The following is an 18914-nucleotide window of genomic DNA, read 5'->3' as shown; positions in this document are numbered from 1 at the left end:
CCCACTTTCCCATCCTACCTAATCATTGATACTTTGCATGCCCTGCACCACTTGAACAGTTTTCATTTCCCACCTCTGACTGCCTCATTTCACCATGGGCGATCAGTCCTCCTGTACTACTTTTTTCCATCAGGAAGGCCTCAAGTCAAGAAAGAAGAGCGAGCCAACAGACCCGACCAGTTCCCCTGCTACCATCTTCCTCCATCTGGCATCCTCCCACTTTCTCCAGATCAAAGGTGTACTCATATGAGCCTCAGCTTTGCTTGCCTTTTTATCAGCTATGTAGAACAGTCCATGTTCCAAGCCTAAATACCCCTCCAGCTCTTTTCACTGCTACATTAATGACTTTATTGGTCCTGCTTCCATTACCCATGTAGAGTTTGTAAATTTGATCAACTTTGCCTCCAACTTTCATCCTGTCCTTATATTTAGTTGGTCCATCTCCCCATCCTTGATCTCTGTCTCCTTCTCCAGGGACATATTATCTGCCAACATCTTTTACAAACATACTGACTTCCATAGTTGCCCTAACTACCCCTCTTCCCACCCTGTACTTGCAATGATGCCATTCGTTTCTCTGGGTTCTTCTGTCTCTGCCACATCTGTCCTCGTGATGAGGTTTTCTGTTCCAGGGCATACAAAATGGCCTTTTATTTAAAACCAGAGAACGAAGTTTTTCTTCCATTGCTGTCAATGCAACAGTCAGCTGCATCTCCCCTATTTCCTGCATGTTCGCCCCCGTTCTATCCTCCCTCCAACATAACCTAGTACCCCTCAAATCTCCACTTCTAACACGTTCTCTGTATCTTCTGCTATCTCTAACAGAATGTCATCACTGGGCACGTCTCCCTTTCCGGAGGGATCGTGCTCTCTGTGACTCCCTTTTCCACTTGCATCAATCACCCTCCAGACATTTTCCCTGCAACATGGACATGACTAGGTCATTTATTGTTTCCAGTGCTTCTGGTGCAGTCTCCTCAACATTGGTGAGACAAGATGCAGACTGGGGGTATTACATCACCGAGGACCTTCACAGCCAGGATCTCGATGTGGCCAGTTGTTTTATTTCCACTTCTCATTCCCACACTGGTGTCTGTTCACAGCCTCCTCCATTACCATGTTGAAGCCAAATCCCTCTCTGTTCATCACCTATCACCTGCCAGCTCGTGCTCCAACCCCCACCCCCACTCTTTTATTCTGGCTTCTGTCATCTTTCATTCCAATACTATAAGATCATAAGACATAGGAGCAGAATTAAGTCATTTAGCCCATCGAGTCTGCTCTGCCATTTAATCATGGCTGATCCTTTTTTTTCCCCTCCATTTCCCAGCATTCTCCCCATAACCTTTAATGCCATGTCCAATCAAGAACCTATCAGCCTCTGTCTTAAATACACCCAAGGACCTGGCCTCCACACCCGCACGTGGCAAAAAATTCCACAAATTCACCACCCTCTGGCTAAAGAAATTTCTCCGCATCTCTGTTTTGAATGGACGCCCATCTATCCTGTGGCTGTGCCCTCTTGTCCTAGACTCTCCCACCATGGGAAACATCCTTTCACACATCTACTCTGTCTAGTCCTTTCACCATTCGGAATGTTTCAATGAGATCCCTCCTCATCCTTCTGAATTCCGGAGTACAGACCCAGAGCCATCAAACGTTCCTCGTATGATAACCCTTTCATTCCTGGAATTATCCTTGTGAACCTCCTCTGGACCCTCTCTAATGCCAGCACATCTCTTCTAAGATGAAGAGTCCAAAACTATACACAATACTCAAGGTGAGGCCTCACCAGTGTCTTATAAAGCCTCAGCATCACACCCTTGCTCTTGTATTCTAGACCTATTGAAATGAATACTAATATTGAATTTGCCTTCCTCACCACTGACTCAACCTGCAAGTTAACCTTCAGGGTGTTGTGCACAAGGACTCCCAAGTCCCTTTTCATCTTGGAGTTTTGGATTTTCTCCCCATTTAGAAAATATTCCACACACTTATTTCTGCTACCAAGTGCATGACCATGCATTTTCCAACATTATATTTCATTTCCCACTTTCTTAACCATTCTCCTAATCTCCTAAATCAACGAGCTCAGCATGCGTGCAGGAAGCAGCACCAATGCAGTGGTCGATGTAGCGAAGGAAAAGTGGGGGACAGATACTAGTATAGGCTTGGAACATGGATTGTTCCACAAAGCCAACAAAAAGGCAGGCATAGCTGGGACCCATATGGGTGCCCCTGGCTACACCTTTAGTTTGGAAGAAGTGGGAGGAGCCAAAGGAGAAATTATTAAGAGTAAGGACTAATTCCACTAGATGGAGCAGAGTGGTGGTAGAGGGGAACTGGTTAGGTCTGGAATCCAAAAAGAAGTGGAGAGCTTTGAGACCTTCTGGTGGGGGAATGGAGGTATATAGGGACTGAACATTCATGGTGAAAATGAAGCGGTGGGGGCCAGGGAACTTAAAATCATTGAAAAGAATCAGAGCGTGAGAAGTGTCACGAACGTAGGTGGGAAGGGATTGAACAAGGGATAAAACAGTGTTGAGGTATGCAGAAATGAGTTCGGTGGAGCAGGAACAAGCTGAGACAATGGGTCTACCTGGACAGGCAGCTTTGTGGATCTATCTGCACATCCCGAGGTAGAAACGGGAAGTGCAGGGTGTGGGAACTATAAGTTGGTAGCAGTGGATGGGAGATCCCCTGAGCGGATATAGTTGGTGATGGTGTGGGAGACAATGGCCTGGTGCTCCTTATTGGGCTCATGATCGAGGGGTAAATAAGAGGGGGTATCCGTGAGTTGTCGGTGTGCCCCGTCAAGGTAGAGGTCAGTAAACCAGACTACAACAGCACCCCCCTTATCGTTGGGTTTTATAGTAAGGTTAGGATTAGTGCAGAGGGAGTGGAGAGCAGAGCGTTCGGAAGGAGTGAGGTTGGAATTGGAACAAGGTGTGGAGAAGTCGAGATGGTTGATGTCCCGTTGGCAGTTAGGAATAAAGAGATCCAGAGCAGGCAGAAGACCAGAGCGCGGTGTCCATGAAGAGGAGGAGGTTGAAGACGGGAAGGGGTCATCGGTGGGTGTGGGAGAGTCCTTGCCGAAGAAGTAAGCTTGAAGACGGAGCCGGCGGAAGAAGAGTTCAGCGTCATCTGATTGATACTAATGAAATTTTCTCGGGCCAAAATATCAACTGTTCATTTCCCTTCATAGATGTTGCCTGACCTGCTGAGTTCTAGCATTTTGTGTGTGGTGATCTAAATGTCAAAAGGACATTACCATTTATTGTGTTCTGGATACTCTGATAGAATTTTATCAGATTTCACATAACTTTCAAAGACTGGAAGCATCTTTGGAGAAGTAGACTTAGTTTTACAATTTACTTTCTACACCTGACTCGATCTTGCTACCTCTAAATTACTGCAGTTATTTAGAGTGCCATCACTTTGATTAAAAATATCTTGCACGACTAGTGTGGGGTAGGAGGGGAAAGTTATAGTGTTAGTATGGTGGGATATAGTGTGAGAGACAAGAGGGCAAAATCTGGTAAAGTACTTTGGCAATATGAAATTCCCTTGGGTTATGTTTCAGTTGAATACTTATTCCTAAAGACAGAAGGTAAATAAGTATCGATATCTATCTGCCTGCTCAGCCTTTATTATCTAACTTTGAATATAATAGCGAGAGAGAGATTAGAGTCATACAGCACTCTTCAGCCCACTATGCCTGTGCCTGTGCCTGTCCAAACTAATCTGACTTGCCTCCGTTCATTCCGTATCCGTGTATGCCTTGGTTGGCCACTTGGAAATTTCCTGCACTACTCTTGCTATTGTGCAGACAGTATATATGTCTTTATTGTTGTGAGAATATTTCAAATTTAGTGTATCTGGTTAAATCATCACATTTTTTTGGATCTGTAATCTTGAGATGATACTTAATTTTGAGAGGAAGTTTTTTGTTCAGATGTATGACTTGCTTCCCATTGTTTTATTTGTACACTAACCTTTGCTGTTCCTAGAAAAGTATAGTTAGGGTGATACATCTCATAGAGCATTTGGTGATGTGGGAATCTGATGTAACTGAAGCAGAACAATTTAATGGTGAAACTACAGACAGGCTTTGAGTCAGAACCCCAGGGGTTTGTGAACATTTAACGTTGGTGTTGCCACGGGCTTTTCAGTGTATAAGGGAAGGAAACAAAAGTGCAGCAGGGCATTTGCTATATTGCAGAAGAAAAATAACCTGAAGGGTTCAGAAATAGAGCTACTACAGACATCCAAGTACTGCAGCAAATTAGTGTTTGCTGAAGTGCTGATGGAACTGATATCACCAGCATTTAAGACGCTCGTCTGCATTTAATACAATTACATTGTGCCCACTTATATTCAAGGAAAGCATAGGTGTAGTGCGAAATGACTTGTTACTAGACTAACTACTGAATAGAGTAACTTGATGGAGTAAGAGAATTTCAAAGATTCAAAGTACATTTATTATCAAGGTATGTATACAGTACACAACCCTGAGATTCGTCTTCCCACAGCCAGCCGCAAAACAAAGAAACACTTGAACCCGTTAAAAGAAAACATCAAGCATCCAATGTGCGAGGGGAAAGAAAAAACAATTGTGCAATTGGCAAAAAATGAACGAATAACACACCGAATATTAAACATCAAAGTGTATCCTTGAAACACTCTTGGAATGTTTTGTTTTGTTTAGTTCATTGAACTCAGCACTGTGTCGCTTGTTGACTACAGGTTGCACAGCCAGTCCACCCTGATCAAAATCGCATAAAAATAGGACCAGTCAAGAAATTAGAAACTCATAACATGAACTGCAGAGTCCTCTTAAAAACGAGTCCAATGAGTAAACCATGCTGATCAAACCTTGCCCAAGATCCAGGACTCTGGTGGCAGCAAGTGAGAATGAGAGACCAGTTACATCTTTGTCCTCATTGATTTCAGTCTTGCTCAACACTTTGATCGGCGAGTTGGATGAGAATTGTAGCTGATCATGGGTTTGTGCTCTGCTGTTAGGCCACACACTCCTTTCCCAGTGTCGCTGTCAACCACGCCAAATTCCTTCGGAAGCAGGAAAAGTGCCAGATCTTTCAGTTGGCCCCAAAACATAATAACATAATGTAAATTACAGGCTTCGATTGCACACGGATTAGCAGCAGAAGTATATTTAAAAGAAGTGTAGTAGTAGTAGTGGTAGTAATCCCAGGTAAAACCATGCTGTTTTAAAGTACATTGAGGCGTACCACAATACGCAAATGCTCTTTATTTGAATGCACAGATAATAGATGAATTAATGGCACAAATTAAAAGGAATGGAAATTATTTAATAAAGGTCACAGAGACCTGAGTGCAGTACCCAAGGCTGGAAGTTAAATATTCATGCGTACTTTGTTTTTAGAAGGGAGAAGAAAAGTGGAACATAAAGTAATAAATAATAAAGGATGAAAGAATCATAATTTGTGGAGTAGTTTAGTTGTGCATTGTACCGGCGGCAGTACTGGTGCAGATTGTCTATAGGCCCCAAATAGTAAGCCCCTAGGGCATGATATAACTCAGAAAATAAGAGGTGCATCTAATGATGATGATAAAATAATCGTGGGACCATAGACTGGGATAACCATATGAAAGACAAGTTCATTGAGTGTATTAGAGGTGACTTTCTAGATCAGGGTGCTGAGGAGCCGGAGAAAACATGCTAATTTAGACCTGGTGTTGTGCAGTGTGATTTGTTCGTTAAAGGGATGTTAAGAGAAGCACCAGCATGATTATGTTGAATGGTTGAAAATAATTTAGTTGAATCTGAAATCAGTACCTAACAAAAGAGCTACAAAGGTATGAGTGATAAGCTGACTATGGTAGATAGGAAAACTGAAATGAGCAGTGGTTAACAATTAAGGAATTTAAACAGCGCAACAAATGCAAATCCATTTTAGGCGCAAAAGTGTGAAGGATTGTTTAGCCATAATTGTTATGCAGAGACAGATTTGGTTTCGGCTTGCCACTCTCTCCTGGTTATATACTATATTATATAGTAATATAGTATCCAAAATTATTGGATAACCTGTTGGTGTTTTTAATTATGGTAATAGCCATTGATTTCTCAGCAGTTATTTGTAGTAATTAAGTAAAGTAAGTAACTGAGAATTTGCAGAAGCTGGAGGAAAGAAAACAAGAAATGCCTATTTATTGAATAGTATTTACCAGTAACATTTATAGATTTTTGTGGTGAATTAAAATCATCACACAACTGTCTTTTCTGTGGGATAATAAAATGGATCTAGTATAGGATTAGTGAAAATGGATCTTTGATAGTGCAGATTCAGTGGGCTGAAGGGTCTGCTTGTATGCTATATAATTCTACAATCTTAATATTTTACCTTGATCTTTGCTTGGTGATCCTGCAGTACTTATCAATATAACTAAAAGATCACTGTACTTCTGCAGTGATGTGTTAATATACAATATCTAAGAAACTGAACCTGTAAACTTTTTGCTGGAATCAGAGCTCATATGCATATGATATACAGAAGCTTCACCCACTCATTGTTCTATTTTGCACAAGTTAACAAATAATGCTCAGTATGATATTGAACTTGCTCATCTATACTTTGAAATTCTATATGGAAGAAAGTAGATATGACTGTATCTGTTTTGTTTTGAATATTTCAGAACCACTCATGAATTTCTTTTTGGAGCTTTGGCTGAGCTGGTGGACAATGCCAGGTAGGGTCACCATCTTTATAACTGTTATCCTCTCATTTCTGTACATTTTGTGGGTGTTTGCCCTTTGTAGCTGCTTTCATTTCATTTGTGTACTTATTTAGTTGAACATCATCTGTGTTTGCAAGTGTTACATTCTTACAGTCCACCCTATTTGGTTTCTGTGAAAAATGCACAAAGAACTTCCACTCCTTGGTTGAATGTTATTTGATGCTCCAGTGCAGTGTTTTAGTGATGTTGGAGGTGCCATCCCGTGGATAAACTACTTAGCATTTATCTGCTTCACTGATCTGATAGATATTAAACTTTTCTGTGCTGCTGTTTCAAGATGAACGAGAAGCTTAACACCCCTGTCTCTTCATCTGATCTGTTTGTGGAACTTGACAAGAATTGAATGGCTGCTGTGCTAGTATGCACACCACTTGCTACACTTCAAAAAAAGCACGTGTGTATATTTCAATGTGGTGGGACTTATTTAAGCATACAGCACGTTGACTGTTCTCAGGTTCCAGCAGTGGTGTCTTCCCCACGTCATTCCCCAACCCCCAATTATTTTCACCTTTGACTATTTTCATGATGTGTCAAAATATGAATTGGCGAACATTACAGATTGAAAACAAGCATACTGTTGTTTACCTTTGGGTATCACTGTATCATTTAAAGTTCCTTGCAGAGAAGATTATTGGGGAATATGTTAATGATTACTTGTGTATATGTAGTTCTTCAGAAATGAATAAGACTGTCTAGAAACATAGAAAACCTACTGCACAGTACAGGTCCTTTGGCCCACAAAGTGGTGCCGAACATGTCCCTACCATAGAACTACCTAGGCTTACCCATAGCCCTCTATTTTTCTAAGCTCCATGTATCCATCCAGGAGTCTCTTAAAAGACCCTATCGTCTCCGTCTCCACCACCACCACCGGCAGCCCATTCCACGCACTCACCACTCTCTGCGTAAAAAATAGTTACCCCTGACATCTCTGTACCTACTTCCAAGCACCTTAAAAATATGCCCTCTCATGCTAGCCATTTCAGCCCTGGGAAAAAGCCTCTGACTATCCACACGATCAATGCCTCTCATTATCTTGTGGTCCTGTGGTCTGTTTTCTGCTTAACAAAGGAACTTGATGTATTCCATCAAATCTGCATTAACTGGCAATGTGACAATATGACACATTAAATATATTTTGTGCTGTTTTATAAACACATGAAAGCTCCAGGTTACTATTATGGTATTCCATAGTTTAAGGTGAGACTAGGCAGCTTTCGTGTATATGTGTGTATATATATATATATATATATATATATAGTAAAATTAGTACAAGAAAAAGCAGTGAGGTAGTGTTTATGGGTTTAAAGTCCATTCAGCAATTGGATGGCAGAGGGGAAGAAGCTATTCCTGAATCTTTGAGTGTGCACCTTCAGGCTTATGTACGTCCTCCTGATGGCAGCAATGAGAAGAGAGCTTGTCCTAGGAATGATGGATGTTGCCCTCTTGAGGTATCACTCCTTGAAGATGTCCTGGATACTACGGTGGCCAGTGCCCGTGGAGTTGACTGAGCTCCATCATGGGCACGTATGGTGTTTGATGCCTAAGGTGCTAAGCCCATGTACCCGGAATAGAAAGTGACATCAAAATTTGTGAGGAAAATCATCTTAATTTAATTGTCCTTACTTGTGTGTGCTTGTGCTCTTTCTTGACCTGGCTCTCTTTTCAGAGTTCAGATTTTGCTATTGCATTTATTTTCTATTCTAGGATCAAGCATATTGGAGAAAAATAAGCTTTTTCCATGAATTGAAAAACCTAATGCTTTGAACCTTATTTTTGTTAACTCAGTTTGAAAGTTTGGTGAACAGTTTACATTATTTGGGAGGTTTCGCTACCTCTCTCTGAAACTGGTTCCTCAACTTTGGTGATTAAAACTTCCTCCCGTCTGACAATCAATGTAGGCTGTATGCTTAGCACAGTGCTCTGCTTTCTCTACACTCACGGCTGTGTGGCTAAGCAGGGCTCCAATGCCGTATGTAAATTTGCAGATGACCCTACTGTTAGAGGCCTTCCTTTGGTTGGGATAGACCATGTATATTGTACGCCAGCTGTCTACGTGATGTGTGAGCCGAGGCAGTCCGATATGGAGAGCAAGCTGTTGCCCATTAGCAGGCTCCCTCTCTCTATACAGCTGATAAATCCAAAGGAACAGCAGAGACCAATGCAGTTTAGCACCGGTGGATTACATGAGTTGCCAGTCAGCATTGAACTCAGCATCCGACTGTCTTGGGGACTCCAACTCTGGAGTTTTCCTCGGGGTTTACTCCTGAAACCTTCCCCATGAGTGGGTAAAGCTGCATGGCAGCAGAGATTTGAGATCAGAGTTTTCCTTCTAGGTGAGCTGCCAAGCACAGCTGATGAGCTCCATGTGCCCAGAGTGACTGGGGTTAAAGCACCAGTATCCCGTCTTTGCTCCTTCTTCTGTCAGTAGAAATGGTTCGGTTGGACTTGGTAGCTAAACCACATGTGCAGGCCAGGAGTTGAACTTGGATGTCAGAGGCTATTTGAGACACACACCATTGGGGGCATGTAATAGGTACTGGGATCTTATCCCCACCACCAGCCCCAGTTATAACAACCTTAAGGTACCATGACACTACTGTTGTTGGCAAAATCTCAGATGGCAACGAGGAGGAATACAAATCGGCTAATTAAGTGATACGACAGCAAAAAAACCCCTCTCAACGTCAGCAAGACTAACGAATTGAATATAGATTTCAGGAAGAGGAAGTGGGGAGAAGACACACCAGTCATCAAAGGGATCAGCAGTGAAAAGGGTGAGCAGCTTACTTGGTGCCTACATGTTAGAATTAGATTAGATTCAACTTTACTGCCATTGTGCCAAGTACAGATACAAAGCCAATGAAATGCAGTGAGCATCTGACCAGAAATGCAAAGAATAGTGTTATTTACAAAATAACTGCGAATAAAAAGTAAATGCTACAGCACAAAAATATAAAAGTACTGAGATAGTACAATATGGGTGCAATACTGCTTAGAGCTGTGATGTGAGGTTCAGCAGGGTCACAGCCTTAGGGAAAAAGCTCTTCCTGTGCCTGCTGGTGTGGGAGCAGAGGCCCCTGTAGCGCCTACCGGGTAGGAGGAGAGTAAAAGGTCCATGGTTAGGGTGAGATGCATCCTTGATAATGTTTTTCACCCTGCCCAGGCAGTGTTTATGGTAGACGTTCTCAACGGTGGGCAATTGGGTGCCGATAATCCGCTGGGCAGTTTTCACCACACACTGGAGTGCTTTGCAGTCCGATACGGGACAATTGCCATACCACACTGAGATGCAGTTGGTGAGTATGCTCTCAATGGTACAGCAGTAAAAGTCCGTCAGTATCCTGGGACAGAGCTGAGCTTTCTTGATGCTCTGCAGGAAATAAAGGTGCTGTTGCGCCTTTATGATTAGGATGGAGGAGTTCAGGGACCAGGTGAGATCCTCGGAAATGTGGATACCAAGGAATTTGAAGCTTGATACACGCTCCACTGCAGCTCTGTTGATGTAGATGGGGACGTGAGTGTGGCTCCTAGCATACTTGAAGTCCACAATGATCTCCTTGGTCTTCTGGGTGTTAAAGGCCAGGTTGCTGTTGGCACACCACGCAGCCACGTGCTGGACCTCGTCCCCGTAGGCCGTCTCGTCATCCGCTCTGATCAGGCCAACCACTGTGGTGTCGTCTGCAAACTTGATTGTGGAGTTAGAACCATGTACAGGAACGCAGTCATAGGTGAAAAGTCATTACAGAAGAGGGCTCAGCACACAGCCTTGAGGCACACCGGTGTTCAGGGTGAGTGTGGAGGAGGAGAGGTTGTCTAACTTAACTGACTGGGGACTGTTAGTCAGAAAGTCCAAGGTCCAATTGCAGAGGGATGAGCTGATACCAAGCTGGCGAAGTTTGGCGATCAGCTTGGAGGGGATCACAGTTTTGAATGCCGAATTAAAGTCAATGAGCAGCATTCTGACATAAGAGTTGGGGCTGTCCAGGTGGGTCAGGGCAGAGTGAAGTACCGTGGAGATGGATCCTCTGTTGACCTGTTGGTGCGATAGACAAATTGATGGGGGTCCAGGGTAGAGGGCAGACAGGATTTCAGATGTGATAGAACCAGTCTCTCAAAGCACTTTGCAGTGATGGGGATGAGTGCAACTGGACAGAAGTCATTCAGGCCCGTGGCAGTGGAATGCTTCAGCACTGGCACTTTGGTGGCGATCTTGAAGCTTGTAGGAACAACTGCCTGGGCCAGGGACGGATTAAAAATATAGAGGATCTATCCTGGGTCTGGCACATCAATGCAGTTATGAAGAAGGTGTGTAGGTGGCTGTACTTTGTAAGGTGTTTAAGGATGTGTGGTATGTCATCAAAGATTCTTGTAAATTTCTATGAATATACAGTGGAGAGCATTCTAACTTTGCATCACAGCCCGGTGTGGATGTTCCAATGCATAGCATTGTAAATTTCTATGGATATACAGTGGAGAGCATTCTGACTTTGCATCACAGCCCGGTGTGGATGTTCCAGTGCACAGGATTGCAAGGGGCTGCAGTGTTGTAGACTCAGCTGGCTCCATTATGCGCATGCCTCCCTACCATCAAGGACATCTTCACGAGGTAGTGCCCAGCAAGGCAGTATCCTTCAGTAAGGACTCTCACCAACTGGGACGTGCCCTCTTCTCTTACTACCCAGTGCGGAGGTATAGGAGCTCGAAGGCCCACACTCAACGACTCAGAAGCCATTCCCCGCCCCCCCAAAATCAGATTTCTGAATGACCCACGAATGCTACCTCATTAATTCCTTAGCACTATTTATTTATTTTGTAATTTATAGGAATTTTATGTCTTAGAATTAGTAAAGTTAATTCTAAATTTTCAATTATGCTTTTCAAATTCAATTTCTCATTGTGTCATGTTGAATCTACCTACATCAATCTTGATTTTTCCACAGTGAAACAATTAGTATGTTAATCTATAGGAATGCCACAATGAGCAATTAATTCTTTTGAATTTTTAGTTTCTTGTCAGTTAGGTCCAAGCTCTGATAATCTGGCACCGTGTTAATGGGAGTAATTGTAGGAGAATTAAAATGATGTCCTGAATACCTGTATTGTTGACCAGATATCTGTGCAGGTACCATATTGGGTGTTAATATGATTTGCATTCCTTTTCTGTGTAGGTGTTGCATAAGGATAATTTGTTGCTGTTGGATTAATTTTTATCATAAGTCATTCATTCACTAGGAAATATATCAACCATGTGTAATAGATACAGGGATTAAAATGAACATAAAATTGTTAGCATTTGAAGTTGGGTTTAGAGAGTTTTCAATTTATTAGGCTCACAGTAGTCGAGGATAGTTTTGTACCTCAGCTTTGAATTGAACACATAATTGGGGTTAAAATATATTGTTAAATACTTGAGCCCTTTAGCTATCGTAACTCTTAACATCTGATTTGCAGTTTAATTGAGATTAAATTCTTAAATTTATGCTACTCAAACTGCAACAAGATTCAGTGTTTTAAAAGGCTTTCTGAAAAAATTAACCTTTTTATAGTTTGGGTGCAAATGCCCTTAATCTTTCATCTCTCAAATTTCAATCCCTTCATTAAATTTTGCAGAGATGCAGCTGCTACAAGAGTGGACATCTATACAGGTAAGTGGAGGTTTAACCACTTCTGTCCATTTAAATAGGCTGGTTACATGTTTTAAAAAAAATAAGTCCCGCTTTTGTCACAGAATATTGTTGGAAGTTCGCACCCATCTGCCCCTGAGTGGTATCTACAGATTTCCATTAAAATGACGTTAATATGACAGGAAAGAAAAATTGGTTAGCTCTTCATTCTAGGCTGCTATCCAACCCTTGAACTGGTAGATGAATTTGACAAATGCTTGGGAACAGGTCTACAACCCATGCAGTCAGGCAGGAAATTTCATTTGGATTAGCCTTGATGGCACTGAAAAAAACACACCAAATTCATAAAGTTTGAAGTAAATTTTATTATCAAAGTACTTGTATGTCATCATATACAACCCTGAGATTCATTTTCTTGTGGGCATACTCAACAAATGTATAGAATAGTAACTTTAACAGAATCAATGAATGACTGCTGGTCTAGGGCATTCAACTAGAGTGCAGAAGACAACAAACTGTGCAAATGCAAGAAGAAGAAACAGTAATATAAATAAGCAATAAATATTGAGGACATCAGATGAAAAGTCCTTGAAAGTGAATCCATTGGAAGTGGGAGCATTTTAATGATGGGGGCAAGTGAAGTTATCCCCTTTGGTTTAAGAGCCTAATAGTTGAAGGGTAATAACTGTTCCTCAACCAGATGCTAATAGTCCTAAGGCTATTTACCTTCTTCCTGATGGCAGCAGCAAAAAAAGAGCATGTTCGGAGTGCTTGAGGTCCCCGATGAAGCTGCTTTCCTGCGACAGCGTTTTATGTAGATGTGCTCAATGGTGAGGGGATTTTACCATGATAGACTGGGCTTTATTCACTAATTCTAGTAGAATTTTCTGTTTAAGGATCTTGGTGTAGGGAAAATTTACTTTGAACCTTGATTTTTTTTTTGGTTTCTTGCTAAGTGGTAGCATAACTTATATGACCACTGGCAGGGGTGTAGTAGTGTGACTGGTGGACCTATTTCCTCACAACACCAGGATTCATCCTGAACTTGGTTCTTCGTCTCTGCGGAGCTTGCAAGTTCTCCCTTTGACTGCATGGGTTTCCACAGCCAATTCCGGTTCTCTCCTCCTCCCCCCATCCCCTCCCACCATGTCCCAAGGACATGCAGGTTGGTCGGTAGTTAACACTGTAAATTGCCTGAGGTGTGTACACAAGTGATACAACCTTAGGGAAGTGATGAAGTATGGAGGTAATAAAATCAAAGGGGATTAATGTGAGATTAGTATAAATAGTTGGTGGTTGGTACAGGGTTACAGAGCTTGTTTCTGTGCTGCATCTCTTTGACTCGCAATCTTATGTTGGGAAAGAAAAGGGTGAGAACACAACTTTTTTTTGACCATAAGACATAGTAGCAAAAGTTAGGCCGTTTGGTCCGTTGAGGCTGCCCTGCCATTTCATCATGGCTGATCCCTTTTTCCTCTCAGCTCCAATCGCTTGCCTTCTGACCGTATCCCTTCATGCCCTGACCAATCAAAAATCTGTCAACCTCTGCCTTACATGAAGATTTGACCTCCATAGGTGCGTGTGGCAAAGAGTTCCACAGATTCACCACTCTTGCTAAAGAAATTCCTCCTTATCTCCATTCTAAAAGGACACCTCTCTATTCTGAGACTGTGTCCTCTGGTTGTACACTCTCCCACCATAGGAAACATTCCCACCACATGCACTCTATCAAGGCTCTACACCATTCAATCACCCCTCATTCTTCTAAATTCCAGTGAATACAAGCCCAGATTCATCATGCACTCATCATATGCAAGCTGTACAATCCTGGAATCATTTGTGTGAACCTTCTTTGCACCCTCTCCAGTTTCAGCACCTTCTAAGTTGAGGGGCCCAAAACTGCTCACAGTACTCCAAGTGAGGCCTCACCAATGCTTTATTAAAATCTCAACATTATATCCTTGCTTTTATATTCCAGTCCTCTTCAAATGAATGCTAATATTGCATTTGTCTTCCTCACCACAGACTCAACCTGCAAATTCACCTTTAGGGAATCTTGCACAAGGACTCCCAAGTCCCTTTGTGCCTCAGGTTTTTGTATTTTCTTTTTATTTAGAAATCTGCTAAGCACAGTTTTGTTTCAGGTAGCTATTAGAATTTTACTACTTTTCGCTTCTGAAAATGGCTTGCTGATGCAAATCTCCAATGTGGGCTAATGATTCTGAAAAGAAAGCCCACAATTGGGTACCTATTTTTAATATTGAAGATTGGTTGGTAATGATCGACACCTTGCCCTTGGCTACTCTATTGCATGAATATTCCAGCAGCACTGAAAAGTGGAATCAGTAGCTTTGTGCTGGATTTTATTTACTTTATTATTCGACTTTTTGTTCTTGCTACATGAGCACACCGAATTAAAGAAAATAATCATAAAAGTACAAGTATTTGTTATATGTTAAACAGTTCTACTTGGTAAAAATAATTTGGATCAAGGGTTGGACAAAAGGCTGCAGTGTCCTTAGGTTGCTAAGAACACTTAATTCTTGTTTCCACTACAATAAATTAGAAAAAGAGCTGTCTCCTTTGGTTTCTAGAGGCTGAAGGCTCATTTATGTTAACTACCTGTAGCTTGTCAATTATTGCACTAAATTGACAGTGCCACTAAGCGATGGTGTCCTGTGTGAACTTGCAACTCTCATAATGTGTAGCAGGAGCTTTATTTGCCTCTATCCATGCTGCATCTGGCATATGATTGCTTCATATTGTCACCCTAAGCTAAATTGATGAATTTATTTATATATGCTTTTTTTCTCTTTTGTGCTGTCAACTAAAATTACTTGCTTATTTCTAGTAAGGAATGTAGATTTGCGAGGAGGATTCATGTTATGCTTTTTGGACGATGGAACTGGGATGGATTGCAGTAAGTAAATGTGATATTTCAAGATGGGCACAGATGTTTTACAGAAGCATATTATAGAGTAATGAGTCACTTTCAAAATACGTAGTTGTAAATGATAGCGTTGGAAATGTACTGTTTGCAATAATGTACTTTTACCAGGGTGATATTGACCGTTCTGCTCGGGCATGTTGTGTATGTCAGTAGTACAGTTAAGCTGAGGACTTGTATGGAAAAAGAAAATTCATTGCTGTTCAAAAGCAAGCTACCAGGTGTGATTTCAATTTCATGGATCTAATATAACTTGTGGAAAAAGGCCAATATTAAACAGACCAATTTGTATCGGGCATTGGTCTTAGTTAAAACAAGGTGATAAACTATTAACCTCGTGGAGTCACATTAGTCTGAGATTTCTTTTGCTGCAGCAATTACTATTTTAATTTTTTAGCACAACAGCAACTAATCTGTTGTCTGTGAAATCAGATTTTTTTTACATTAGTTACTCAGGGTTTTGATTATTTTTCATAGTTTTCTCATCCCAACAAAACCAAACATTAGTTGTACCAGTCCAATAGGCTTGCATTTGGAAGCTCCTTTGCTATGTCATGACCCACTACAAAGTGGTGCTCGTGTGTCACTCTCTGAAAGGTATCTTTCAGGGAGGCATTGAACTGAGGTCTCATCTTTGTTTGGTGGATGTAAACAATCCATGGCACTGTTTTGATGAGCAATGTGGGAATTATTCCCAGTGTTGTGGCCAATAGCTTATTTTGAAATCATTATTAAATAAAAATACTATCAGGATTATCTGACATGTTGACACACAAAGAACAGACTTCCATTTAGTATTGCTGGCAAACTTTTTTAAGTATCGTCACCAGATAGAATTATTTTTTTAAAATTATGATTTCAGTCATTGAATTTTATGGGCAGAAATTAAGCAAATATCTTTTTGGGCTTATAATGTGAAATGATGTTTGCATTTATGCAGTGTTTTTATTGAATCCAAAGGCTTTGCAAAGTGTTTCAAAACTCAAGAATATTTTTTAAAGCAGAATTATTTTTTATAAGAAATATGCCAGTCAATAGGTGCATAGCGAGCTTCCAAATATAGCGATGTAATGAGCACAATTTTCTTTCAACAAATATTGATTAAGGATAAAAATTGGGTAGATATCATAGAATAAATCTCTTTTCAAAGTATTATCATAGCTCCTTACATTTCATTTGAGAGGCAGATGATATCTGTAGAGTTGTAAAGTCACAATTTGTGCCATTTTCCAATTAACAATTTATCAGAATTCAGGCTTATATGTAAAATTTAGAGTTTGCTAAAATGGATCATAAACATTAAGGTCTTCCTCCTCAGAAACGACACATGGAATTTGTAGAAGAATTAATGCAAAAAAAAAAAATCCCTCTGGAGTTTGAGGGACCCCTGAATTGCTGCTTTGAAAGTGATGGACAAATAATGATGTACAGTAAATCAGTTAATCTATTCAGTTGCATCTTGGTTTTCATTTTGTGTATTTTGATTTAATGAATGTTCTGTGCTGCTGCTGGCTTTAGTCTGCCTGGTTGTCGAGCTGCAGCAGTGTACAAGTTTTAATTGTTTCTTTGGTTAAGGTTATCTCCAGACTACTGACATTTGACATCACACCTGACAGTTTCTGCCTCTAAGTAGTAAGGCTTTCCTGATTGATGTCCCTTACTACTTGGGTAAGCCCTGGTGATTTTGTGATGGCATGGCAAATTTTGGTGAATGATGAGAAAATGCATATGTAAGCATCCTGCTCTGCAAGACATTGCATTGCAATTACTTGGATTTGGTTATAAAAGCATATGCAAATTGTAGCTGGTAGTGCTTGCACTCTATTCAGTGTGTATTCCTTACCCTTGCAACTTGTTGCCTTCTGACTGTTTTGAATCTGGTGGTACTGTTCTTTTAAGTGCTGAGTCAAGACAGAGATTTATTATACAGTATGAAGTAAATATTTGGCAGGTTTTTTTTTCACAAAGGACTTTAACTTAACTTCCTCCCCAACAGATGAAGCTGCCAGTGTGATCCAGTTTGGAAAGTCTGCCAAAAGAACCCCAGAATCCACTCAGATTGGGCAGTATGGAAATGGGCTCAAGTCGTAAGTTTTTCCAATTTCAGTCAGATTTGTCTCCTTTTCTTAAATTAACTGTCCACAGCAAAACATTGCTGAAATTTTCTTGGGGTAATTTATAAATGAATAATGCTACCTGCAGGGGAAGTAATTTTACAGGATTAATACCCATTTTTAGCTTTACACTGTTTTAGAAATACTGAAGTAATGGGAAAGATAAATGTTTTAAAGCAAGATTTTTCCTAAAAACTTTGATAAAGTTTGCTGGTGTTGGTTTCAGCAATTGATATGAAAATTTTCAGAAATTTTGCAATTGTAAACCTCAAATTTGCAAAAGTGCAGCAAATCTACTGTACAGATAGAAGTTAATGTACTGTATTATATAATAAATGGCCATCTGTGGAATTGCATTGTGAGAAGAGTGATGCAATCTCAGTTTAAACCAAAATTCCAAGCCTGGGGTCTGTGGACCCCTTGCTTAATGGTATTGATCCATGCCTTAAAAAAGGTTGGGAACCCGTGGTTTAAACAAAGGATTGAAGTGGTGAGAAAAAAATCAGCACTTTAATGAACAAGGGTCCGAGTAGCTGAGGGCCGTATCATTGGTAGCTGTGTAAAGGTAATACGATCCAAAAAGAGCTATAAAATAGTGAATGGTAATGGTAATAGTAAAGCATGGTCATCTGCAGAAAGACAAACATCCCACAATGTGTGATCAAGATCAGAAATACAAACATCAAATAAGTCAACAAATTCAAATATCTTGGCAGCCTAATAACAAATAATGGCAGGTGCGACACAGATATCAAATACAGAATAGGAATGGCGAAAGAAGTTTTCCAAAAAATGAAGACTGTATTAACAGACAGAAAGATGAGCATGCACACTAAAAACAGAATACTGCAGTGTTACATTTATTCTATCCTGACTTATGGAAGTGAATGCTGGACCATTTCTCCAGCAATGGAAAAGAGACTAGAAGCAGCTGAATTATGGTTCTACAGGAGAATGTTAAAAATATCATGGACCACACACATATCAAATGAAGAAATTCTCAGAAGAGCCCAAGCAGTTTGATCACTCATACCAACAATAAGAGAAAGACAACTCAGATTCCTAGGACACATCATGCAGAAAGATGAACTAGAAAAACTCATACTCTCTGGAAAGATTGAGGGAAGCAAACCTAGAGGAAGACCTCGGCTTATGTACATCAAAAGCCTAGCCAGGTGGCTACACGTCGAGGACATGGAAGTCATCCAAAAAACGAAGGATAGTTCTATATGGAAAACCATGGTCACCAAAGTCCGCATCGGATGTGGTACCCAGACAGACAGACAGTGAATGGTACATATAGAGCTTACAAAGCTGTAGGATGTTGTAGTAAAAAGATGAACAAGACCAAGGAAGAATTTGAAGATAAAATTGACAAGCTAGATGTGCCATGGATAATTTGATGTCATTCCTTTTGATTTTTGCACTAAGGATGAATAAAATCAT

General features: G+C 40.8%; 1 protein-coding gene across 1 annotated transcript in view; it reads left to right on the top strand.

The window, feature by feature from the left end:
- morc2 (MORC family CW-type zinc finger 2) overlaps positions 1-18914 on the top strand; it is a 102722-nt gene that overhangs the window by 24851 nt on the left and 58957 nt on the right. Inside the window, exons 2-5 of the mRNA XM_072247812.1 lie at positions 6679-6732; positions 12394-12428; positions 15259-15327; positions 17351-17441. Coding sequence (XP_072103913.1) covers positions 6679-6732; positions 12394-12428; positions 15259-15327; positions 17351-17441 — 249 coding nt within the window. The remainder of the gene's footprint in view (positions 1-6678; positions 6733-12393; positions 12429-15258; positions 15328-17350; positions 17442-18914) is intronic.

This window comes from Mobula birostris, chromosome 31 (assembly GCF_030028105.1).
Source record: "Mobula birostris isolate sMobBir1 chromosome 31, sMobBir1.hap1, whole genome shotgun sequence".
In the NCBI taxonomy this organism is placed as follows: domain Eukaryota; kingdom Metazoa; phylum Chordata; class Chondrichthyes; order Myliobatiformes; family Myliobatidae; genus Mobula; species Mobula birostris.
The sequence above is the reverse complement of the archived record's forward strand: the minus strand, read 5'-3'. Positions and strand labels throughout refer to the sequence as shown.